The sequence below is a fragment of the Thalassophryne amazonica genome, chromosome 15 (assembly GCF_902500255.1).
Source record: "Thalassophryne amazonica chromosome 15, fThaAma1.1, whole genome shotgun sequence".
Taxonomy (NCBI): Eukaryota; Metazoa; Chordata; class Actinopteri; order Batrachoidiformes; family Batrachoididae; genus Thalassophryne; species Thalassophryne amazonica.
In genome coordinates, this window is record NC_047117.1 from 6,066,176 (window position 1) to 6,085,740 (window position 19,565).

Below are 19,565 nucleotides of genomic sequence, written 5' to 3' on the forward strand. Positions count from 1 at the left end.
TCAGACATCCTGAAGGATAACAGACAGAACAGATCAGAGTGTGTGTGTGTGTGGGGGGCTGCTCAAGTGGTTCGCTCGTTAGCTTTCAGCTAACAAGAGCATTTTTATGGTATCGTTTTGGTTGCTGGACTTTGTTTTATTCCTTCAGGATGGTGCTACTTAACTCGGTGAAGTACAGCATCATGTCAGCCATGAGAATCACTTCAAAGGTTGTTGGGAGTTTCTGTTCGCCGTCGTGATGAGCGATACGAGCAGCGTTCAGTGGCCATCAGACCTCAGCTTTGGAAATTAAAAAGTGACCAGTTCATTTCAAGCTCCATGCAACTTCAACTCCACATGAGAGAGAAGGAAGAATCTTCTGCTTCACTACGTTCATTCAGAACCCGTCCTGTGGGGTTGTGTGGATTTGTGTCAGGGTTACTTTTTTGATTGTTCAACAAATCAGAATGTAACTGTTTATTTCAACAAATTAATACATTTCTGTGCAGAAATATTCCATCTCTCTCTCACTGACAACCACACCTGTTCCTAATCCATCATCCCTACAGCAGGTGGCAGACACATCTAAGGGGTTATTACATGAGCAAAATAAAAGGTGGTTATGTTTTCTTATTTAAAAAAAATTGATCTGGTGCATCAAATCTCACCAGATTTTAATGACCGTCTTCATCATTTACCCACTGAAGTTTGTTTTTGTCAGTTTAAATGAGTGGGATGGACAGATTCATTAACCTGTCTGTATACAGTAGTGTTCACAATAATAGTAGCATCTGCTGTTGACGCTACAAACTCAAAACTGTTATGTTCAAACTGCTTTTTTTTAGCAATCCTGTGAATCACTAAACTAGTATTTAGTTGTATTACCACAGTTTTTCATGATTTCTTCACATCTGCGAGGCATGGAGTCAACCAATTTGTGGAACCTTTCAGCTGTTATTCCACTGCAAGATTCTTTAACAACATTCCACAATTCATTCACATTTCTTGGTTTTGGTTCAGAAACAGCTTTTTTAATGACACCCCACAAGTTTTCAATTGGATTTAGGTCCGGGATTGGGCAGGCCACTCCAAAACATTAATTTTGTTGGTTTGGAACCAAGATTTTGCTGGTTTACTAGTGTGCTTGGGGTCATTGTCTTGTTGAAACACCCATTTCAAGGGCATGTCCTCTTCAGCATAAGGCAACATGACCTCTTCAAGTATTTTGACATATCCAAACTGATCCATGATACCTGGTATGCGATATATAGGCCCAACACCATAGTAGGAGAAACATTCCCATATCATGATGCTTGCACCACCATGCTTCACTGTCTTCACTGTGAACTGTGGCTTGAATTTAGAGTTTGGGGGTCGTCTCACAAACTGTCTGCGGCCCTTGGACCCAAAAAGAACAATTTTACTCTTATCAGTCCACAAAATATTCCTCCATTTGTCTTTAGGCCAGTTGATGTGTTCTTTTGCAAATTGTAACCTCTTCTGCACATGTCTTTTATTTAACAGAGGTACTTTGCGGGGGATTCTTGCAAATAAATTGGCTTCACACAGGCGTCTTCTAACTGTCACAGCACTTACAGGTAACTCCAGACTGTCTTTGATCATCCTGGAGCTGATCAATGGGTGAGCCTTTGCCATTCTGGTTATTCTTCTATCCATTTTGATGGTTTTCCGATTTCTTCCACGCGTCTCTGTTTTTTTTTGTCCATTTTAAAGCATTGGAGATCATTGTAGGTGAACAGCCTATAATTTTTTGCACCTGCGTATAAGTTTTCCCCTCTCCAATCAACTTTTTAAATCAAACTACGCTGTTCTTCTGATCAATGTCTTGAACATCCCATTTTCCTCAGACTTTCAAAGAGAAAAGCATGTTCAACAAGTGCTGGCTTCATCCTTAAATAGGGGACACCTGATTCACACCTGTTTGTTCCACAAAACTGACGAACTCACTGACTGAATGCCACACTACTATTATTGTGAACACCCCCTTTTCTACTTTTTTTTTTTTTTACTAATAGCCCAGTTTCATAGCCTTAAGAGTGTGCATATCATGAATGCTTGGTCTTGTTGGATTTGTGAGAATCTACTGAATCTACTGGTACCTTGTTTCCCATGTAACAATAAGAAATATACTCAAAACCTGGATTAATATTTTTAGTCACATAGCACTACTATTATTCTGAACACTACTGTATTACAGGTTTTTGAAGAACCCGGACCTGTCTCCATATGTGGCGTTTTTTCATGAACTCAGACATGAGGTTACAGATTGTTTGACATTATTATACTTGTCATTTGGGTGACAGTCGGTTTATTCATTTTCTTATCAGATATTTACAGACTTCATCTTAAATATAATATGAAGACTTTAGTGTTGTTCTGTCAGGTGGAGACCCCCAGATCACCTCAGACAAGTCCAGAGGGACCCTGGAGCCACAGGTTGGACCCCTTTTTTCTCCTGGAATAGCTGACCAGCCAAACACAAACATCCTCTTACTCGACTTGAACTAAAACGGTTTTATTTTCCTTCCCCTTTTTAAAGCTCTGGGCCTCTTGATGGCCAGAAAACACAGAGCTGGCGTCGTTGGATTTAATGCTTATTTAAAGTCACAGAGTCGCCATGTGCCAGTCTAAACACTATCCTGTCTTGTTTGGCACTTTTTTACAACGACACGCTGATGATGATATAGCGAGAAATGGAGCGAGTCGCCTCGCAGTCTGCAGGGACGCAAACACATATATCAGCCTGCTGCACTGAGCCGCATATCAGGGTCTTTACTGTAAGCCTGCCGCCGGGGCCCCACACTGCCGCCGAGGGTCCTGCGCATGCCACCATCGCCAGGGCCCCGTGCCCACTAAAAGTAACATGCATTAGTTGACATTTTTCATCAAATGGCAATATATGAATCTTCTGAGAGGTTATTCTATAGAAGATAACCATAAACATTTTATAGTCACATGATCCCGAGATAGACAATATATATATATATATATATATATATATATATATATATATATATATATATATATATATATATATATATATATATATATACATATATATATATATATATATCCTCCTGGATTTGGTCACTTTACCTTTTCAAATTCTGTCTTCCTGATTTGAGAACAGAAGAGCACAGGATATGATTGAGGGGCCTCAGGCCCTTTTGTTTAGCCATGGCAACAGGTAAAACTTCCCGTGTGTAAAATGATGATCGTTATGGTGCAGCATGGGGGGGGGGGGCAACAGGAAACTTGACCGGAAAACTGGGAAAATTTGCACTTGTTTTTCTGCCAGATCAGTTTTGGCACAAATCAGACACCATACACAGTTTGTGCTAAAACGGAGACAACAGTGGTGCCAAATGCTGGATGTGTGTATGATTTTAAATGGAAAGGAGCTGCTCTTAACCACGCCCCCTCTGCAAAATGAAGAGAAACATCATCCGAGAGGAGCATGCGCTTTGCAGCATACGTACATGACATCAGGGATAGCAACCATCCATGCAGACAACTGGGCCATTCCCCATCTATAAAACAACTATTTTTCTGTCAGAAGCAGGTCAAAATTTGAATAATAAATCACATAAGTGACTGAACATCCCCACAGATTATGTGAGAGAAAGCAGACGTCTGGCGGTTGCTGTTGACTTCCTGTACATCAGACTGATTCAAGTCTCGGTTTTAATAACAGGCAAAATTGTTTTCTTTTTCAAATTTTGAGAATGATTAACATGAAAACAAACCATAACAGTTAAATAGAAGGATTTTACACAATGATCCCTTCAAATAAAACCTCAAAAAATATAAAAACATTCATGAAAATGAGGCACGGGCTGCAACAACACCAACAACAACAAACCACTGCAGGCGGGATGTGATCCACAACCTCCCAGTTTAGGAACAGCATGAATTCACAAGAATCAAAGACGTCCTAAAAAACAGTCAGGAGCCAGGTCATGAACAAAAACTTCTGAGTATCTAAAATGTGATGTCATCGATGACCTCGCTGAATTAGGTCCGGTTTGTGTTTGTTTTTAAGTAAAGGTTCTTTTACTTTTACACTTTTGTGGTGGTGGTGGGCAGTTTCTTTTAAAGGGGAATTCTGGAATTTCACTGAGGTTTCAGACTGCACCCTGGCCCAATCCCTCCCTCGGACACACTCACGCTCATCAGCCAGTATTCTGGCATCACTTAAAAACACACAACAGGCTGAGGACAGCAGGGCTGAGACAGACACGTAGCATGCTAAAGACAGCAGGGCCGACCAGTTGAACTGTACCAATATTAGATGGACAAGACAGACAGACTTACCTACTGGAGCAGATTGGACGGACTAAATGTTTCTGGTGAGTGTTGTACTTTTTTGCTTGTACACACTGAAACTTGTCTTTAGCTGTATGATGTCATAGAAACACCACCAATGTGCAGTGCTTTTTTAGAAAGGGGGGGGGGGGGGTGGTTTGGTGAACACACCATGCTGGTATTTTTCTCCCAACAAACAAACAAAAAAGTGTTATATGGAAAGGTTCAAACTGACTTGTGTGATGCACCTTGAGGCAGCTTTGTTGTGATTTGGTGCTATATAAACTAAATAAATTGAAATTATATGGATCATGTGGACCTTTATACTGTAACACTGACTGAACTTTTTCAGAGTATGACTGTGTCCCAGTCCAGGTGCTGCATACTTCTAAGGCTGAATCCTATGAAGATCTGGCCTTTACACACAGCGGAGATGGAACCAGTTGTTTGTAGATTGGATGATCTAGTCCATGGAGCATTTTGCTGTTGCATCATTAACTTCTCTCGCCCCATCCTCTTTGCCTGGCTGCACCGACTGCTGCTCACAGGATGCTAATGAAGTGGGTGTAACCTGTAGTTTAGTCATTTTCCAATACTTATTTATACTTTACTTATAAACGTCGTTGTCCATTATACATATTTTTGAATTACCATCTCTTTTGTCTTGGAGAACAAGTAAATAAATCATGTAAGGACACGTGGGATTGTCTGGGCCATGAAGGACACACCTGATGAATCTTTCATTTTCAGGGAAAACATGGCTGCATTCCAAGGGACCTTTGAAATGGGACAGACTAGTAACATTCACTTACTTATCCAATAGGATGAAAGCAACCTAGGGGTCAGTTTGATCTCCAAAAACTGTTTTTTTCCCTCCTTCTCTTCATTTTTTCAAAAGCTGCACCAATAGCCAGGATTGCATGTGCCACTGCGCACGCCTGGAAGTAGCCCTTGTGCAAGGCATCATGGGATAGTCTGTATGCCTACGATTCATCAATTTACACATCAAATGGTGGCCGTGATTTTGCCACAAGTTGTGGACAAAATGACTATATTTAGGGAATAACCCTGTTGTGTCTGACGATTTATATCTGCTAATGCGTCGCCTGTAAAACTCAATCTGCGACCGTATAACCAGCATGAATGTCCGCAAATCAGATGCAAGGGTTATTCCCATTCTAATCCAATTCCAGCATTTGCATGGTTTATTTTTCTGTAGGTAATTCGGTTGGCGAGGCTTACCGTCGAGGCAGTGGTGCTCTGACAGCAGTCAGGGCGCAGACTAACCCATCAAATGTGAAACGGTAATTCTGTATCAGAATCCACATCAATACTTTCGTATGGTAGCTTAAATTCACCCATTTTGGCATTGTCGTTGGTGCGCAACTTCTCTCATTCTCAGCTAACAGTGCTATTATGACATCTGCGTAGCAGTGCGCACAGCTGGTCAGGGCACAGAGTAATACATCCAAATGTGAAACGGTCAAATATTTTGCCACCGTTACCCTGATATTATACCGTCTAAAATCTCACATGATTAACCAATCAGATTTGCAGAAAAAAATGTAATTGGATTAGAACGGTGGTTTTAATGGAAGCAGTTTGAGTGGAAAAACCGTTAGCGTGTCGACCATGTAGGTTTTCTGGGTGCTGCAGACTCGATGAGGTGATGTCGGCTTGAGCTTACTGTGAAGCAGATAACGGAATATTTACAGATAAATCTTTGAAAAACTCTTTTATAAAAGCACGTTAGCCACCTAACTTTTCAAGAGGCAGCCAGGTAGGGGTCAATCGAAGAATTACACAGGGGTCAAAATTTTAAAATGTTCCAATCATATTGAAAACTAAACTACGTTATTTGTCTGATCACAAAGAGTCCAAAAAGGTATAGTTTGGACCATCTGTGACTGAATGTTTTTATCCTGAGGTACACCCTGGACAGGACACCAGTCCATCACAAGGCATCAAACCCTTATGACAAAGAAATGTAACAGAGACTTAGGTTTTAAAGTATAAACATGATTATTATTATAAACATTACCAACAACCAACTAATGTACACCACGCTGCATTTGCATAAAATAGACTTCCTGTCTATTCTGGGCATGCCTAGCTGGCACCATAGTGACCACTTGTCTCCTCTAAGCTCACTCTGATTGAAAATAAATGGCTTTCATTTATAGAGACAAACACAGTGACCAGCTGTTATTCATTTGTAGCTAATGTGACCAAGGAGCAATGGGGTCCCAACCATGCTTGGAAACCATTGTAAACAATGCTGTTGATCTGTGCTATGCCGGATCAACTATGTAATGACACAATTTCCAACAGCCAATGTGTTTTCTACATTGTTTATTCTCCAAAATTAAAAGTTTTCATCTGGGTAAAAATAACGCAGATACTGATATGTTCACTGAATGCTCATATTGACAGATATCAGCCAATCAATACATCAGTCAGGCTCTAGTCCTGATCATTCATTCATTGCGCATAAAACTCACATCAGCTGATTTTGGGAACCACGGTGTAAACAGTGAAGTATGCCAGCAGCTGTAGGCCTTTCATGTGGATACTTTATATTTAGCAGCCATCAGACACCAACATATCCACAATGTCTCACTTGGGATCATTAGGTTATCATTTTTTAGCTAATTGTGCTTGATGTAGATTTTGATTTGCAGAGGAACTTTGCTCAGCTCTGACAGAAGCTGTAAGAGACGTCCAAAGACCCAAATGGTTCAAAGACGCATCACAATGATGTCACAAAGTGCAGTTAATGAAACTGCAACACCAAAGTGTTGCTGACACATTTTTGAGATAAGACCATCTATATGAAGAATTTTGCAGTTGGTTTGAAGCTCCGCCCTCTGCCCTGGAGCCCTGCAGCAAGGCACCATCTGCCAGTCCAGCAGTCTGTGAGGTGACGGGGCCGACGGGTCTCTACAAAACGGAAAGAGGAGCTGATAGAGAGCAGATTAGGCTGAGCTAAAAACGTCAGACAGTTTTCCTGCAGGAATTTTAATTGGCCCTGGGGGGCCCCGCTTATCGGCCCCCAGCGGTTATTAATACAACAGCCATGATAACAGAAGACAAACTACATTAAAACTCAAACCCAAATAAAGTCACTGTTTCAGCAAAGATTCTAATTTAAATCTGCTTTAAACAGACAAAGTTTAAAAAATAAAATAAAATCTTCACCTTTCTTCAGTATTACATTCAAGTTTAATGACAAAAAAAAAAAAGTTTTAATTCAATGTCTCATTTTTAGCCCAGGGTTCAGTTTAAAGTAAGATGTGTTGTTTTATGATGTTTTTGAATCTGTGAAACATGAAGTGTTTGGAGAAAATATGCCTGAAAGCTTTTAATAAAAAAAAAAAAGTATAAATCTTAAATGGATGCAATTCTGAAGAAAGTAAACTTCAAGTGGTTAAAGCATTTTTAAAAATCAAGCTTTTGGTTTTTTTTTAATTGATTACTTTATTACTTATTACAAAGGCCTCTCTTGAAGAGGAAAAAACATGCATACATAATATATACATACACACACACACACACACACACACACAAAGTCACATTTAAGTCACACCTTTTATCTGTATCATCAGCCCATTAATTTGTGACTGTTGTGCAGTTTACTGTGGTGTACCTCTTATTATTGGCTTTTATTCTTTAATTATTGGGGTTTATTTTGTTTAGTGCTTTGGGTAGGGGTGGTGGCCAAGTGGTTACCGCACTTGGTTCAGTGTGGACATGTTCCTGGTTCAAACCCCACCCCTGTCACATTTCTCTGTGTAATGTGGAGTTGTGTTCGGAAGGGCATCTGGTGTAAAACTTCTGCCAAATCAACATGCAAATCTGCTGTGGTGACCCCGAGTAAAAACAAGGGAGCAGTCAAAGAGACAAGATTTTGTCTAGTGCTTTGATTCCTGTGAAAGTCTTGTATAAACAGTTATTAATAATAATAATAATAATAATAATAATAATAATAGCAAAAGCATGATTTTTCTAAAATAAATAAAAATAAGAGATATACTCCAGAAAATACAGTAACTATAATGTTCAAGATAAAAAAAAAAAATAGAATCCTGTCACAATTTCCAAATTTAATAACATAATTGTTTTTTTCTCCAAACAGCTCATTAATTCCTCAAAACTTTCCGTTTATCATATTTACAAAGTTTTAAACAGTTTACCTGTTTAAGATGAAAAAAGTATTAACATCTGATTTAAAATTCATGTCAAGATTCTAATAATTCTGAAGAACAGTTTGAAACCGGATTTGTAATTTAAGCAGATAAAGACCATTTATCACATTTTACCTGAACTTTTTCCAAACTGATTCCTAGTCATCAGATTACCACATTAGCTTGTCATCAGTATTGGGTCTGTAAAATCAGAAAGTTGTTTAAATTAAAATTTAATCTATTTAACCCAGTATATCCTGCAGTCAAAACAGATTTTTAGTGCCTATTTTGTATGTTTGATGGGGGGGGGGCTGAATCCAGTTTTAAAATGTTTGATGCAGAAAATCTTGCTATAACCAGTTTAAAGAGATTTTTTTTTTAAACAACAGAACTCATTTGTCTTATTTTATGTTTTTTTTTCCAAACTAAATTTCTCTAAGATAATGAAGTAATTTTACACCAATTCAGTTATGGATTTAAACCAAAATGTGAATTAAGATTAAGCCAGGTTATCCTTGGTGTAGAGTATTATAACTTAAAATAAAAATAAGCAATTTATCAAATAAAAGAATAAAAATAAACTAATTTTTGATGTTGGAATAAGTCAGTGTGGCATTATTTCTTCATAGATCATTTAAACATTTTAATTTATCATCAAAATAATTAATTTTATAATAAAACTACCAACTGATTAATTGTATCAACCAAGTCACACACAACATTTAATTATTCTCAAATAAATGAAAGATGCAGCTGTGGATATCTTTTCCATGTGTCCAAGAAGAGTCCAGGAGCCAGGACTGATTATGCTTCCAAGAAATTAAAAATTCTAATAAATCACTTTGAGACCTCTGGTCACCAGTTTCCAGAGGTGTGGACTGTACGTCTCTGTACTGTTGTGACTGTGTCATATGAAGGGCTACTTGTGGAGACTCAAAAGAGGAGAACATCTTAGGACACCATGTCCATGTGGTTTATTTCTCTGGGCAGGATTCAACATCCAGGTGCCTCAATGTTGAGGACCCCAGTGGGTGGAAAAGGCCAAAGACATGCCCTCATGTCACCTGGTTTCCTGCAGGAGGTGCAAGATGCACTGAAAAAGGAAACCTGACTTCAGTACAGGGTGTCCCAAAGAAAGTGCCACAAAAATCAGGACTGTGAAGAAGTTTCAAACTGATAGAACTGTTCACAGTGTTAACAAAGGGAGATCCGGCCGAACCAGAGTGCAGGGTGCACATCTTGTGAATACCAAAACTCTTTCAAACTGAGGTGAAATTAGAAATTAACACCAGAGAAAAGATTCCCTGAGACATGCTTCAAGATGACGTATGACAGATATCAGTATCCAAAAGGGTGTAGATTTTCCATCCATGGTCTTATTTTAGTGGCACTTTTTTGGGACACCCTGTACATTGCACGTGACCAGAATGTGTGAGGTCTAAGTTTCCTGTCCAGGACCCGTGTGACAGTTCCATTTATTAACAGTTTAAAGATGCACCAAGTGTTGCTCCCCCCCCCCCCCACCCACTCCCGTTTTTTTTCTCCTTTTTAACAAATTTATATATATATATACACACACACACACACACTTTTGTTGCTTTTAGCTTTTATATTATTTTGTATCACTCTCTTACATGATTTTATTGGGGCTCTGGTAATTTTAGGAGTTTCTTTTATCATATTTATTAAATTCATGCCTGTTTGGGCGGGGGGGCTGGCACTGTTCATTTTATTAAATTCATGTTCTATTTATTAATTATTTATTCTATTAATTGTGATCATTATGGCCGCAGAAACCTGACTTCATTTCATTCCTTCATGTTTTACATGGCTAAAAGGACACTAAAGAGTCACTGAGAAAAAAAAAAAAAACAACAAAAAAACAGTCGGGACCTATTTAAATGCAAATGAGTCTGTAGTAAAAATCACATGACTTCAAAAGTAACCTGATTCAAAAAGTTTAAGGCCTTTTAAAATTACTATCAAAATGTAAATGTTGCAAATGAACTCCACATGAGATCTGGATGACATGAGTCTAGAACACTTTTGGAACCAATTTAAAACCAGACTATTATCTGCACAACAGATTTAAATCATTTTTCTGCAGATAAAAAATAAACAGTCACATTCAAAATTAAACAAGTGATGTCATTTTTGATAAGTTATTTCAACTAATAATATCGATTACTTAAACGGTTGGAATTTTTTATAGTTTATCGACTATTTAATACAGCTCTTATTATAAAAAGGAAAAAAAAACAAAGTACTAATATGCAGGTGTAAAATGCACCGTGTAAATGTAGCTTTTATTTTTAAATATCATTTCACAGCCTAAATATCAGTTTAATCAACAGAAGTCAATTCCAGATTTAAGTGCTGTAAGGATGAAATTAATGATGAAACGTTTCCCAGTAACTCATCCTGTCATCAGTTGTTTGATATTGTATTTATTATTTCTTTCTACTCATCACTAATTGAAGAAAATAAGAACAACCCCAGGTTTCTTTTCAGCACTGTAGCCAGGCTGACAAAGAGTCAGAGCTCTATTGAGCTGAGTATTCCATTAACTTTAACTAGTAATGACTTCATGACTTTCTTTGCTAACAAAATTTTAACTATTAGAGAAAAAATTACTCATAACCATCCCAAAGACGTATCGTTATCTTTGGCTGCTTTCAGTGATGCCGGTATTTGGTTAGACTCTTTCTCTCCGATTGTTCTGTCTGAGTTATTTTCATTAGTTACTTCATCCAAACCATCAACATGTTTATTAGACCCCATTCCTACCAGGCTGCTCAAGGAAGCCCTACCATTATTTAATGCTTCGATCTTAAATATGATCAATCTATCTTTGTTAGTTGGCTATGTACCACAGGCTTTTAAGGTGGCAGTAATTAAACCATTACTTAAAAAGCCATCACTTGACCCAGCTATCTTAGCTAATTATAGGCCAATCTCCAACCTTCCTTTTCTCTCAAAAATTCTTGAAAGGGTAGTTGTAAAACAGCTAACTGATCATCTGCAGAGGAATGGTCTATTTGAAGAGTTTCAGTCAGGTTTTAGAATTCATCATAGTACAGAAACAGCATTAGTGAAGGTTACAAATGATCTTCTTATGGCCTAAGGACAGTGGACTCATCTCTGTGCTTGTTCTGTTAGACCTCAGTGCTGCTTTTGATACTGTTGACCATAAAATTTTATTACAGAGATTAGAGCATGCCATAGGTATTAAAGGCACTGCGCTGCGGTGGTTTGAATCATATTTGTCTAATAGATTACAATTTGTTCATGTAAATGGGGAATCTTCTTCACAGACTAAAGTTAATTATGGAGTTCCACAAGGTTCTGTGCTAGGACCAATTTTATTCACTTTATACATGCTTCCCTTAGGCAGTATTATTAGACGGTATTGCTTAAATTTTCATTGTTACACAGATGATACCCAGCTTTATCTATCCATGAAGCCAGAGAACACACACCAATTAGCTAAACTGCAGGATTGTCTTACAGACATAAAGACATGGATGACCTCTAATTTCCTGCTTTTAAACTCAGATAAAACTGAAGTTATTGTACTTGGCCCCACAAATCTTAGAAACATGGTGTCTAACCAGATCCTTACTCTGGATGGCATTACCCTGACCTCTAGTAATACTGTGAGAAATCTTGCAGTCATTTTTGATCAGGATATGTCATTCAAAGCGCATATTAAACAAATATGTAGGACTGCTTTTTTGCATTTACGCAATATCTCTAAAATCAGAAAGGTCTTGTCTCAGAGTGATGCTGAAAAACTAATTCATGTGTTTATTTCCTCTAGGCTGGACTATTGTAATTCATTATTATCAGGTTGTCCTAAAAGTTCCCTAAAAAGCCTTCAGTTAATTCAAAATGCTGCAGCTAGAGTACTGACGGGGACTAGAAGGAGAGAGCATATCTCACCCATATTGGCCTCTCTTCATTGGCTTCCTGTTAATTCTAGAATAGAATTTAAAATTCTTCTTCTTACTTATAAGATTTTGAATAATCATCTTATCTTAGGGACCTCGTAGTACCATATCACCCCAATAGAGCGCTTCGCTCTCAGACTGCAGGCTTACTTGTAGTTCCTAGGGTTTGTAAGAGTAGAATGGGAGGCAGAGCCTTCAGCTTTCAGGCTCCTCTCCTGTGGAACCAGCTCCCAATTCAGATCAGGGAGACAGACACCCTCTCTACTTTTAAGATTAGGCTTAAAACTTTCCTTTTTGCTAAAGCTTATAGTTAGGGCTGGATCAGGTGACCCTGAACCATCCCTTAGTTATGCTGCTATAGACGTAGACTGCTGGGGGGTTCCCATGATGCACTGAGTGTTTCTTTCTCTTTTTGCTCTGTATGCACCACTCTGCATTTAATCATTAGTGGTTGATCTCTGCTCCCCTCCACAGCATGTCTTTTTCCTGGTTCTCTCCCTCAGCCCCAACCAGTCCCAGCAGAAGACTGCCCCTCCCTGAGCCTGGTTCTGCTGGAGGTTTCTTCCTGTTAAAAGGGAGTTTTTCCTTCCCACTGTAGCCAAGTGCTTGCTCACAGGGGGTCGTTTTGACCGTTGGGGCTTTACATAATTATTGTATGGCCTTGCCTTACAATATAAAGCGCCTTGGGGCAACTGTTTGTTGTGATTTGGCGCTATATAAAAAAATTGATTGAATTGAATTGAATTTACCGACTTAGATACTCTACTGTCATTTAGTGTTCAAGGTGCAATAATAAAGTGAGCTGTGGAGTTGTGGGAAAAAAATCAACTCGAAGGCAAACACGAGCAGCATGGTTTCATTAAGAGTTCAGCAGTCTGATGGGGAAAACTTATTGAAGACTGCAGTGCTAAATTTAGGTTCTAATGTGTAATTAAATACCCCCACCCATCCCACGCCAAATTGGAAATAAGTGATTTCACTTTAACCTGTGGGATCGAGAGTGGAGCCATAAATAAATCAGAACAAATCTCTGCTGACAGCAGGACAGGGCGAGGCAGGTTTACCTGCAGCCTCCACCTCCTTCATTTGCAGTCTGCCTTCAACAAAAGCCATTAAAGACAAAAGCGCGCAGGTATCGGTTTGTTTTGCAGCGTGGGAATCAGCCAAGAGCCTGCAAGCGGAGATGGGCCGAAATGAAACTGTGAAAGAAAAAACTGTACTAAAAATAAATAAACCAAACATTCTTTAACTCTCCGATAAGGCCCCCTTTTCGTGGCTGCTGACCTTAACTTTATACCGTTTACTGCCGCGTCGTGTTCGTCTCCGAGGTGCGCGCAGTAAACACCGTACGTGCGTAAAATACGCAGGGACCCCAAGGCGCCGATGAAAGCTGCAGCGAAACTTAAAAAAAAAACATAAAAATAACCCAGTGTGAAAAGTTTTTTTTTTTTTTTTTTTGCCTTGTATGTTGCAACGCCAAGCGCGGGTTGTGCAGCGCGGCTGTGCGTAAAGGCCTGTGCGTAAAAAGCGCAGCGCTGCGCTTTTAAAGCCCCCCAAATAAACGTCACGCGTAGCCCACCTTCCCTCCTCTCTCTCTCTCTCTCTCTCTCTCTCTCTCTCCAAAACGACTTGGACTTTCCATTTCACGCACACCCCTCCTCCTTGACATCACAGCAGGCAGAGGCGCTCCTGCGCCGTGATCCAAACTCCATTTACAAAGCCAACGGGAGACCTGTACGGACAAACCCGGGATTTAATACAGACCATTTCGTGCGATTTAGAGCGATGAGGGATTCCAAAGGCTTAACGCACCCAGCATCATCAAAGAAGAGGCTGGTAAGATCGATTATTTGAAAGGTTTGGCCCACAGGACAGGGTGCATGTTACTCGGCGGACTTCATTTCCTCGATGCTGCAGCGCCGGAGGTGCATGACATGATGCTGCAGAGTCCGCTCACCTCCACGCCGTTTTCGGTCAAGGATATCCTGAAGCTGGAGCAGCAGCACTCCGGGGAGCTGCAGCACCGGGCCCAGCAGTACTTAGGCTCCACGCCGCAGCACTTCCAAACCCCGCCGTCGTGCATGCTCGCGGCGGCACGGGACAGCCCGTCGTTCTCGGACGGAGAGGACAACTTGGCCTACCTCAGCGCGCTGGCGGTGCGGGAGGAAGAGCGCGCGGAGACCAGCCTGTCGCCGGACATGTACGCGCACTCCACGCTGCACGGAACCAAGATGGAGGCCGTGGATCTGGAGGAGCAGGAGCCCAGTGAGTGAAGGAGTCAAAAACTCAGAAATCATTCAAAATCCTGCCAGGTTATTATTTAAATATTTAGTTTCTAAAACGTTCAGCCAAAAGAACGAGTTTAGTTTTACAAGTCAAAAAACTAACAGAGTAAAGGAGGGGGAAAAAAAAAATCACACCTTCGAAAACAACACAAACTCGACTCCATTACTCTTTAAAAATCTCAGAAAACAGGAAAAAAGGTTCAGAGTCTCAGAATCCAATAAACCTCGGTCAAATAAATATATAAAAAATAAAATATACATCCATAGACGATATTTTCTCACATTAGGAAAATTTTTGATCCAGTTCTCTGATCATTTCTGGATTAAGGTGTCGTATCAAAAGTGGTTTTAACGTGCTCTAATCTGGTCTAAACTCCATGTTTAAAATTAAATAAATATAGACTTGCACACGTTAAATTCCGTTCAAAACATTTTAACGTTGGGGCCAGAAAACAAAATCAGATATCGATTTAATCCAGTTTTAATGAAATAGAAATCAGTATATGTTCTGTGTAACAACATTAATGTTAAAACCAGTTTGGATGTTTGGTGAAAGAAGACGATTTAATCCAGTTAAGAATCACTTTGAAAACAGTTAATGTTGTTTAAAATCAGACTGTTTTTATTCTAACCACTTATTATATTATTGTGAAATGTACTCAGAAATACCGGTTTCAGCCAGTGTAAAACACGATGGCACATTAAACCAAGTTAAAGCAAATAAATAAAAAATAAAATAAAATTATTTTTGATGCAAGTCACGTGGAATTATTTCCTCAAAATTATTTTAATTTATTAATCGGCTGTTTTTTGTTGAACAACCAACTAATTAATATAGTTTAGTGTCATTTCAGGATTAAGCGTTTCCTGTCGGTGCCATGAGCGCACAAAGGCACATATTAAAATGTTTAATTATCGTCAAATAAATGAGAAATGCAGCCGGTTTTCTGGATATTTTCCAGATCGTGTCCAAGATGAATCCGATTCCTGCAGCTGTTCCAGACAATAAAGAGCTGAGACTGAGACGGATCCAGTAAAGTCTGCAGATGTCAAACACTTTCTAGTGCTTCAGCTGCGCGCCTGTTTATGCGCACTATGATGTGTGGATCATAAACCCGCAATTAGTTTAAAGAGGCTGTAAAAGAAATGACACGAAGGAGGAGGCTCCTATACACACACACACACACACACACACACACACACACACACACACACACACACACACACACACACACACACACACACACACACACACACACACACACACACACACACACACACACAGCTCACTCACCAAAATTTAATTTTAGCCCAAGTTTTTACCTGTTCACTTTCTGTTTGTTTGTTTGTTTGTTTTTTTCTGGTCTTTGATCTGATTCAAGATCAGTGTCTCGTTCAGACAGTAATGTGAACGGATCTGAATTTTACGCAGAAGAACGCGTTCCGTGATCATATCGATTCTGGATCATTCGTTTTATTTGACACACCGAATGAGGTGTGTGTATATATATATATATATATATATATATATATATATATATATATATATATATATATATATATATATATATATATATATATATATATATATTTTTTTTTTTTTTTTTTTTTTTTCTCTCAACATATTGATCAATTTTATAAAGTGATCACAGAATTTAATGGAATAGTTGATAACAACGAGAAGAATTAATTAAATTTTGGTGTTGATCTGGATACAGATTCTAGATCATTTATAGCAAAATGTGACTTTTTGATCAGTTCACATCCAATCACCAAACAGCGACATAATCGATCTTATCAAAAGAAAGAATCGATTAAATGACAATTTGATGTTGATCAGGATTCAGAAGTTCTTTATAATCGAAACAGAGAAATGTTCACTTTTTAATTTCACTAAGGTCATCCGCTGACCTCTACGTGATTAATCTTAAGAAGTGGAAATCAGTGTTATTGATCAGGATCTATGGATTGTAAAGTCTTTGTTTTATAAAGAAAGTCGGTTTTATATGTATTGATCAATTCTTCAAAAGAGACAGAAATCTTGAGCCAGATGAAGGGAATTTTTGGAATGATCCATTTTAGAAAGAAGTCTTTAAGTTTTGATGTTGAACATGACCCGGATGTGGAGTCTGGATTATTTAGACATATTTTCACTGTGACGAAATTTAAGTAGAAGTAAATGAATTATTGATTCCGATGTAGAATCCAGGACTGTTCAGACTTCTAGTTACATCTTAAATATTTGCGGTTTGTAAATGCACCAAGTGTTATTTAATTAATTAAATATTTGGTGATTTGGGTCCGCTGTGATGTGACTTTCTTGCCCAGAGAGCTGCGTACTGGTGTCCCGGGAGGAGGCGGCGGAGGGCGCGCAGCTGGACGCGGAGCGGCCGGCGCAGAAGCAGCGGAGCCGGCGCAGACCCAGGGTGCTCTTCTCGCAGGCGCAGGTGTTCGAGCTGGAGCGGCGCTTCAAGCAGCAGCGCTACCTGTCGGCGCCGGAGCGGGAGCACCTGGCGACCACACTCAAACTCACCTCCAACCAGGTCAAGATCTGGTTCCAGAACCGGCGCTACAAGTGCAAGCGGCAGCGGCAGGACAAGTCTCTGGAGGCGGCGGGGCAGCACCACCCTCCGCCGCCGCGGCGCGTCGCCGTGCCTGTGCTGGTGCGCGACGGGAAGCCGTGTCTGAGCGGGGCGCAAAGCTACGCCGCTGCCGCCACTCCGTACGGATCCAACCCGTACAGTTATAACGGATATCCGGCGTACACCTACAACAGCCCCGCTTACAACACCAACTACAGCTGCACCTACAGCACCATCCCCGCCCTGCCCGCGGCCGGAACCCCCAACGCCTTCATGAACATGAACTTGGGGAACGTCAGCGGCCTTGGCGGCTCTGCGCAGCCCCAAGCACACCAAGGGACAGCGGTCACATCCTGCCAGGGGTCCCTGCAGGGGATCCGGGCCTGGTAGCCTCAGCACAACTTCAGCACGGAGCTTCGTTTTGGCTCAAGAACGCGTCAGTATTGTGAGTTTGGACATGTCACTTATATTTGGCGCTCAGCCAAGTGCAATTAAGCGGGAATTACTGTGCGTAAAGACCGTTTGAAACGCCACAGCTTCGTTAGGAGATGTATTTTTCTCCCCCAGCGATTAGTGGCGCTGATGGAGATGTACGGAGGGGAGTTTGCGCATTTTCCCTTATTTCGTAAAAACAAACATTCGTTTTTATTGTTTGTTTTTCATTTTTGAGAATGTTTTGCTTTAAAATGTTTTTTGGTTCAACAGAATTGTTTAGTCTATTTCACATTTATCCAAATAAAATCCAACAAATGGAACAAGGTGCGGTTTTTTTTTTAACTTTTGTACGAGAGAGCACTCTTAAAACACAACAATTACAGAAGTTATAACATTATTTCTTTTTGCGGAGTCACTTTCCGCCACAAGTGAATTACATGCGCTTTGGCACATTTTGCGCACGAACATACTAAAAGGAGAGAGAGGTGCTTGAGGAACTCTTTGTCCGTGTGCCAGGCTACGTGAAAGGAGGAAGTTATTCTCCTTAAAAAGGACGCGATTAAGCACCTAAAATACCCTCGAAGAGCGAGCTGCAGCCGGGCAGGGAGCGGGAATAATAGCGCTTATTGGATTGCGGGACAAAAGGTGTGTGGTAGGCAGAACCCGGCACTCAGCAAAGACAAAAGCGCGCGGGGGCCGGGAGATTGACATCCTAATATTCCCATTTGAGCGACAGGCAGCGCCGTGAAGGGGACACGCAGGAAAAATGTGCTCACTTTTGTTCCCCTTCAGGAGGCCGTTTTTGTTCGCGCAGAATGGCTCTCCCTGATCTCCAGCCGTGAGGCTTCAGGGCAGCGGGGCTGGAGGTGATGGCAGAGGGGAGGCGTTTATGTGAAAGAAGGGGGTATTATTGCTACAAGTTTCACCATTTACCCAAAACGGAGGGAAGAGTCCTGCTCCCTGGGCTATTTCATTTTTGGATGTTTTTACGCACAGACTGATGTATTTTCTCACAGGTACACCTTCTAATCCCAGAACCAAAAGTAATCCTACCATCACTATTTAGAAATAAGATCAACAAATATCACAGGAGAAAATCCGAGATTATCGCGTGCAGTCTTAAGTCTTCGCCTGAGGAATTTTAAGTCATGTCAAGGCTTTTGGGGAAAACTGTGTTTCAGGACGTCCGGCTGCTAACAGTCGAGAAAGTAAAAGGGCAAATGATTTGAAAAATGCGACCCGAGATGATACTTTAGGAGACAGCAGCGTGGGAATAAAGCGTTTAAGGGGGAAGGTCGCACACTGTCTAATTGGCGCCGTTAATTACGCACGAATCATCAACATTAAAATGTTACTGCGTCATTTTTCAGGAACGGCAAGGATTTTTTTTTAAGCTTGCAGAGCAGAAACTATTTGTCTGAATAAGTCATAAAGGGAGTGACATTAAAGTTCTGTTTTCTCTCTCTTTTGCAAAAGACCTCATGAATTGGTTTTTTCCTCCTGTGCGTAATTGCGTCTCCAGCCTGAGAATTGTCGTTTCCCAAACTCATTCATGTACAAATCACATCATCCACATCCAAGGAGCGCAGACAGGAGCCCAAATTATCCACTGGGGGGAAATTTTCATCGTTTATTTTGTTTTTCCTCGGCGGGAATTGGAGAGAATAATAAACTTGTATATTTACATTATTTTGAAAAGCTAGATGTAACATTTAAAAATAAATTGAGTTTATCAAAACGTGTAGTTTTCTCCAACAGTTAAAACATAAAAATGTGTACATTTAATTTTCTTTGACTTCTTGTCTGCTTGCAAATTTTCTAAAG

General features: G+C 40.1%; 1 protein-coding gene across 1 annotated transcript; it reads left to right on the forward strand.

Annotated features, from left to right (window-relative positions):
* The first annotated feature begins 14,095 nt into the window (after positions 1-14,095).
* LOC117526023 (homeobox protein Nkx-2.3-like) lies at positions 14,096-17,944 on the forward strand. The gene is made up of 2 exons (XM_034188013.1): positions 14,096-14,704; positions 17,053-17,944. Exons 1-2 carry the CDS (start codon positions 14,320-14,322, stop codon positions 17,694-17,696), a joined length of 1,029 nt encoding a protein of 342 aa, XP_034043904.1. The 5' UTR covers positions 14,096-14,319; the 3' UTR covers positions 17,697-17,944.
* The last annotated feature ends 1,621 nt before the right edge of the window (positions 17,945-19,565 follow it).

Coding starts and splice junctions, on each gene's coding strand:
- LOC117526023 (XM_034188013.1), top strand. CDS start 14,320: ATGTTACTCGGCGGACTTCATTTCCTCGATGCTGCAGCGCCGGAGGTG. Junction 14,705..17,052: donor TCTGGAGGAGCAGGAGCCCA/GTGAGTGAAGGA, acceptor TTTCTTGCCCAG/AGAGCTGCGTACTGGTGTCC.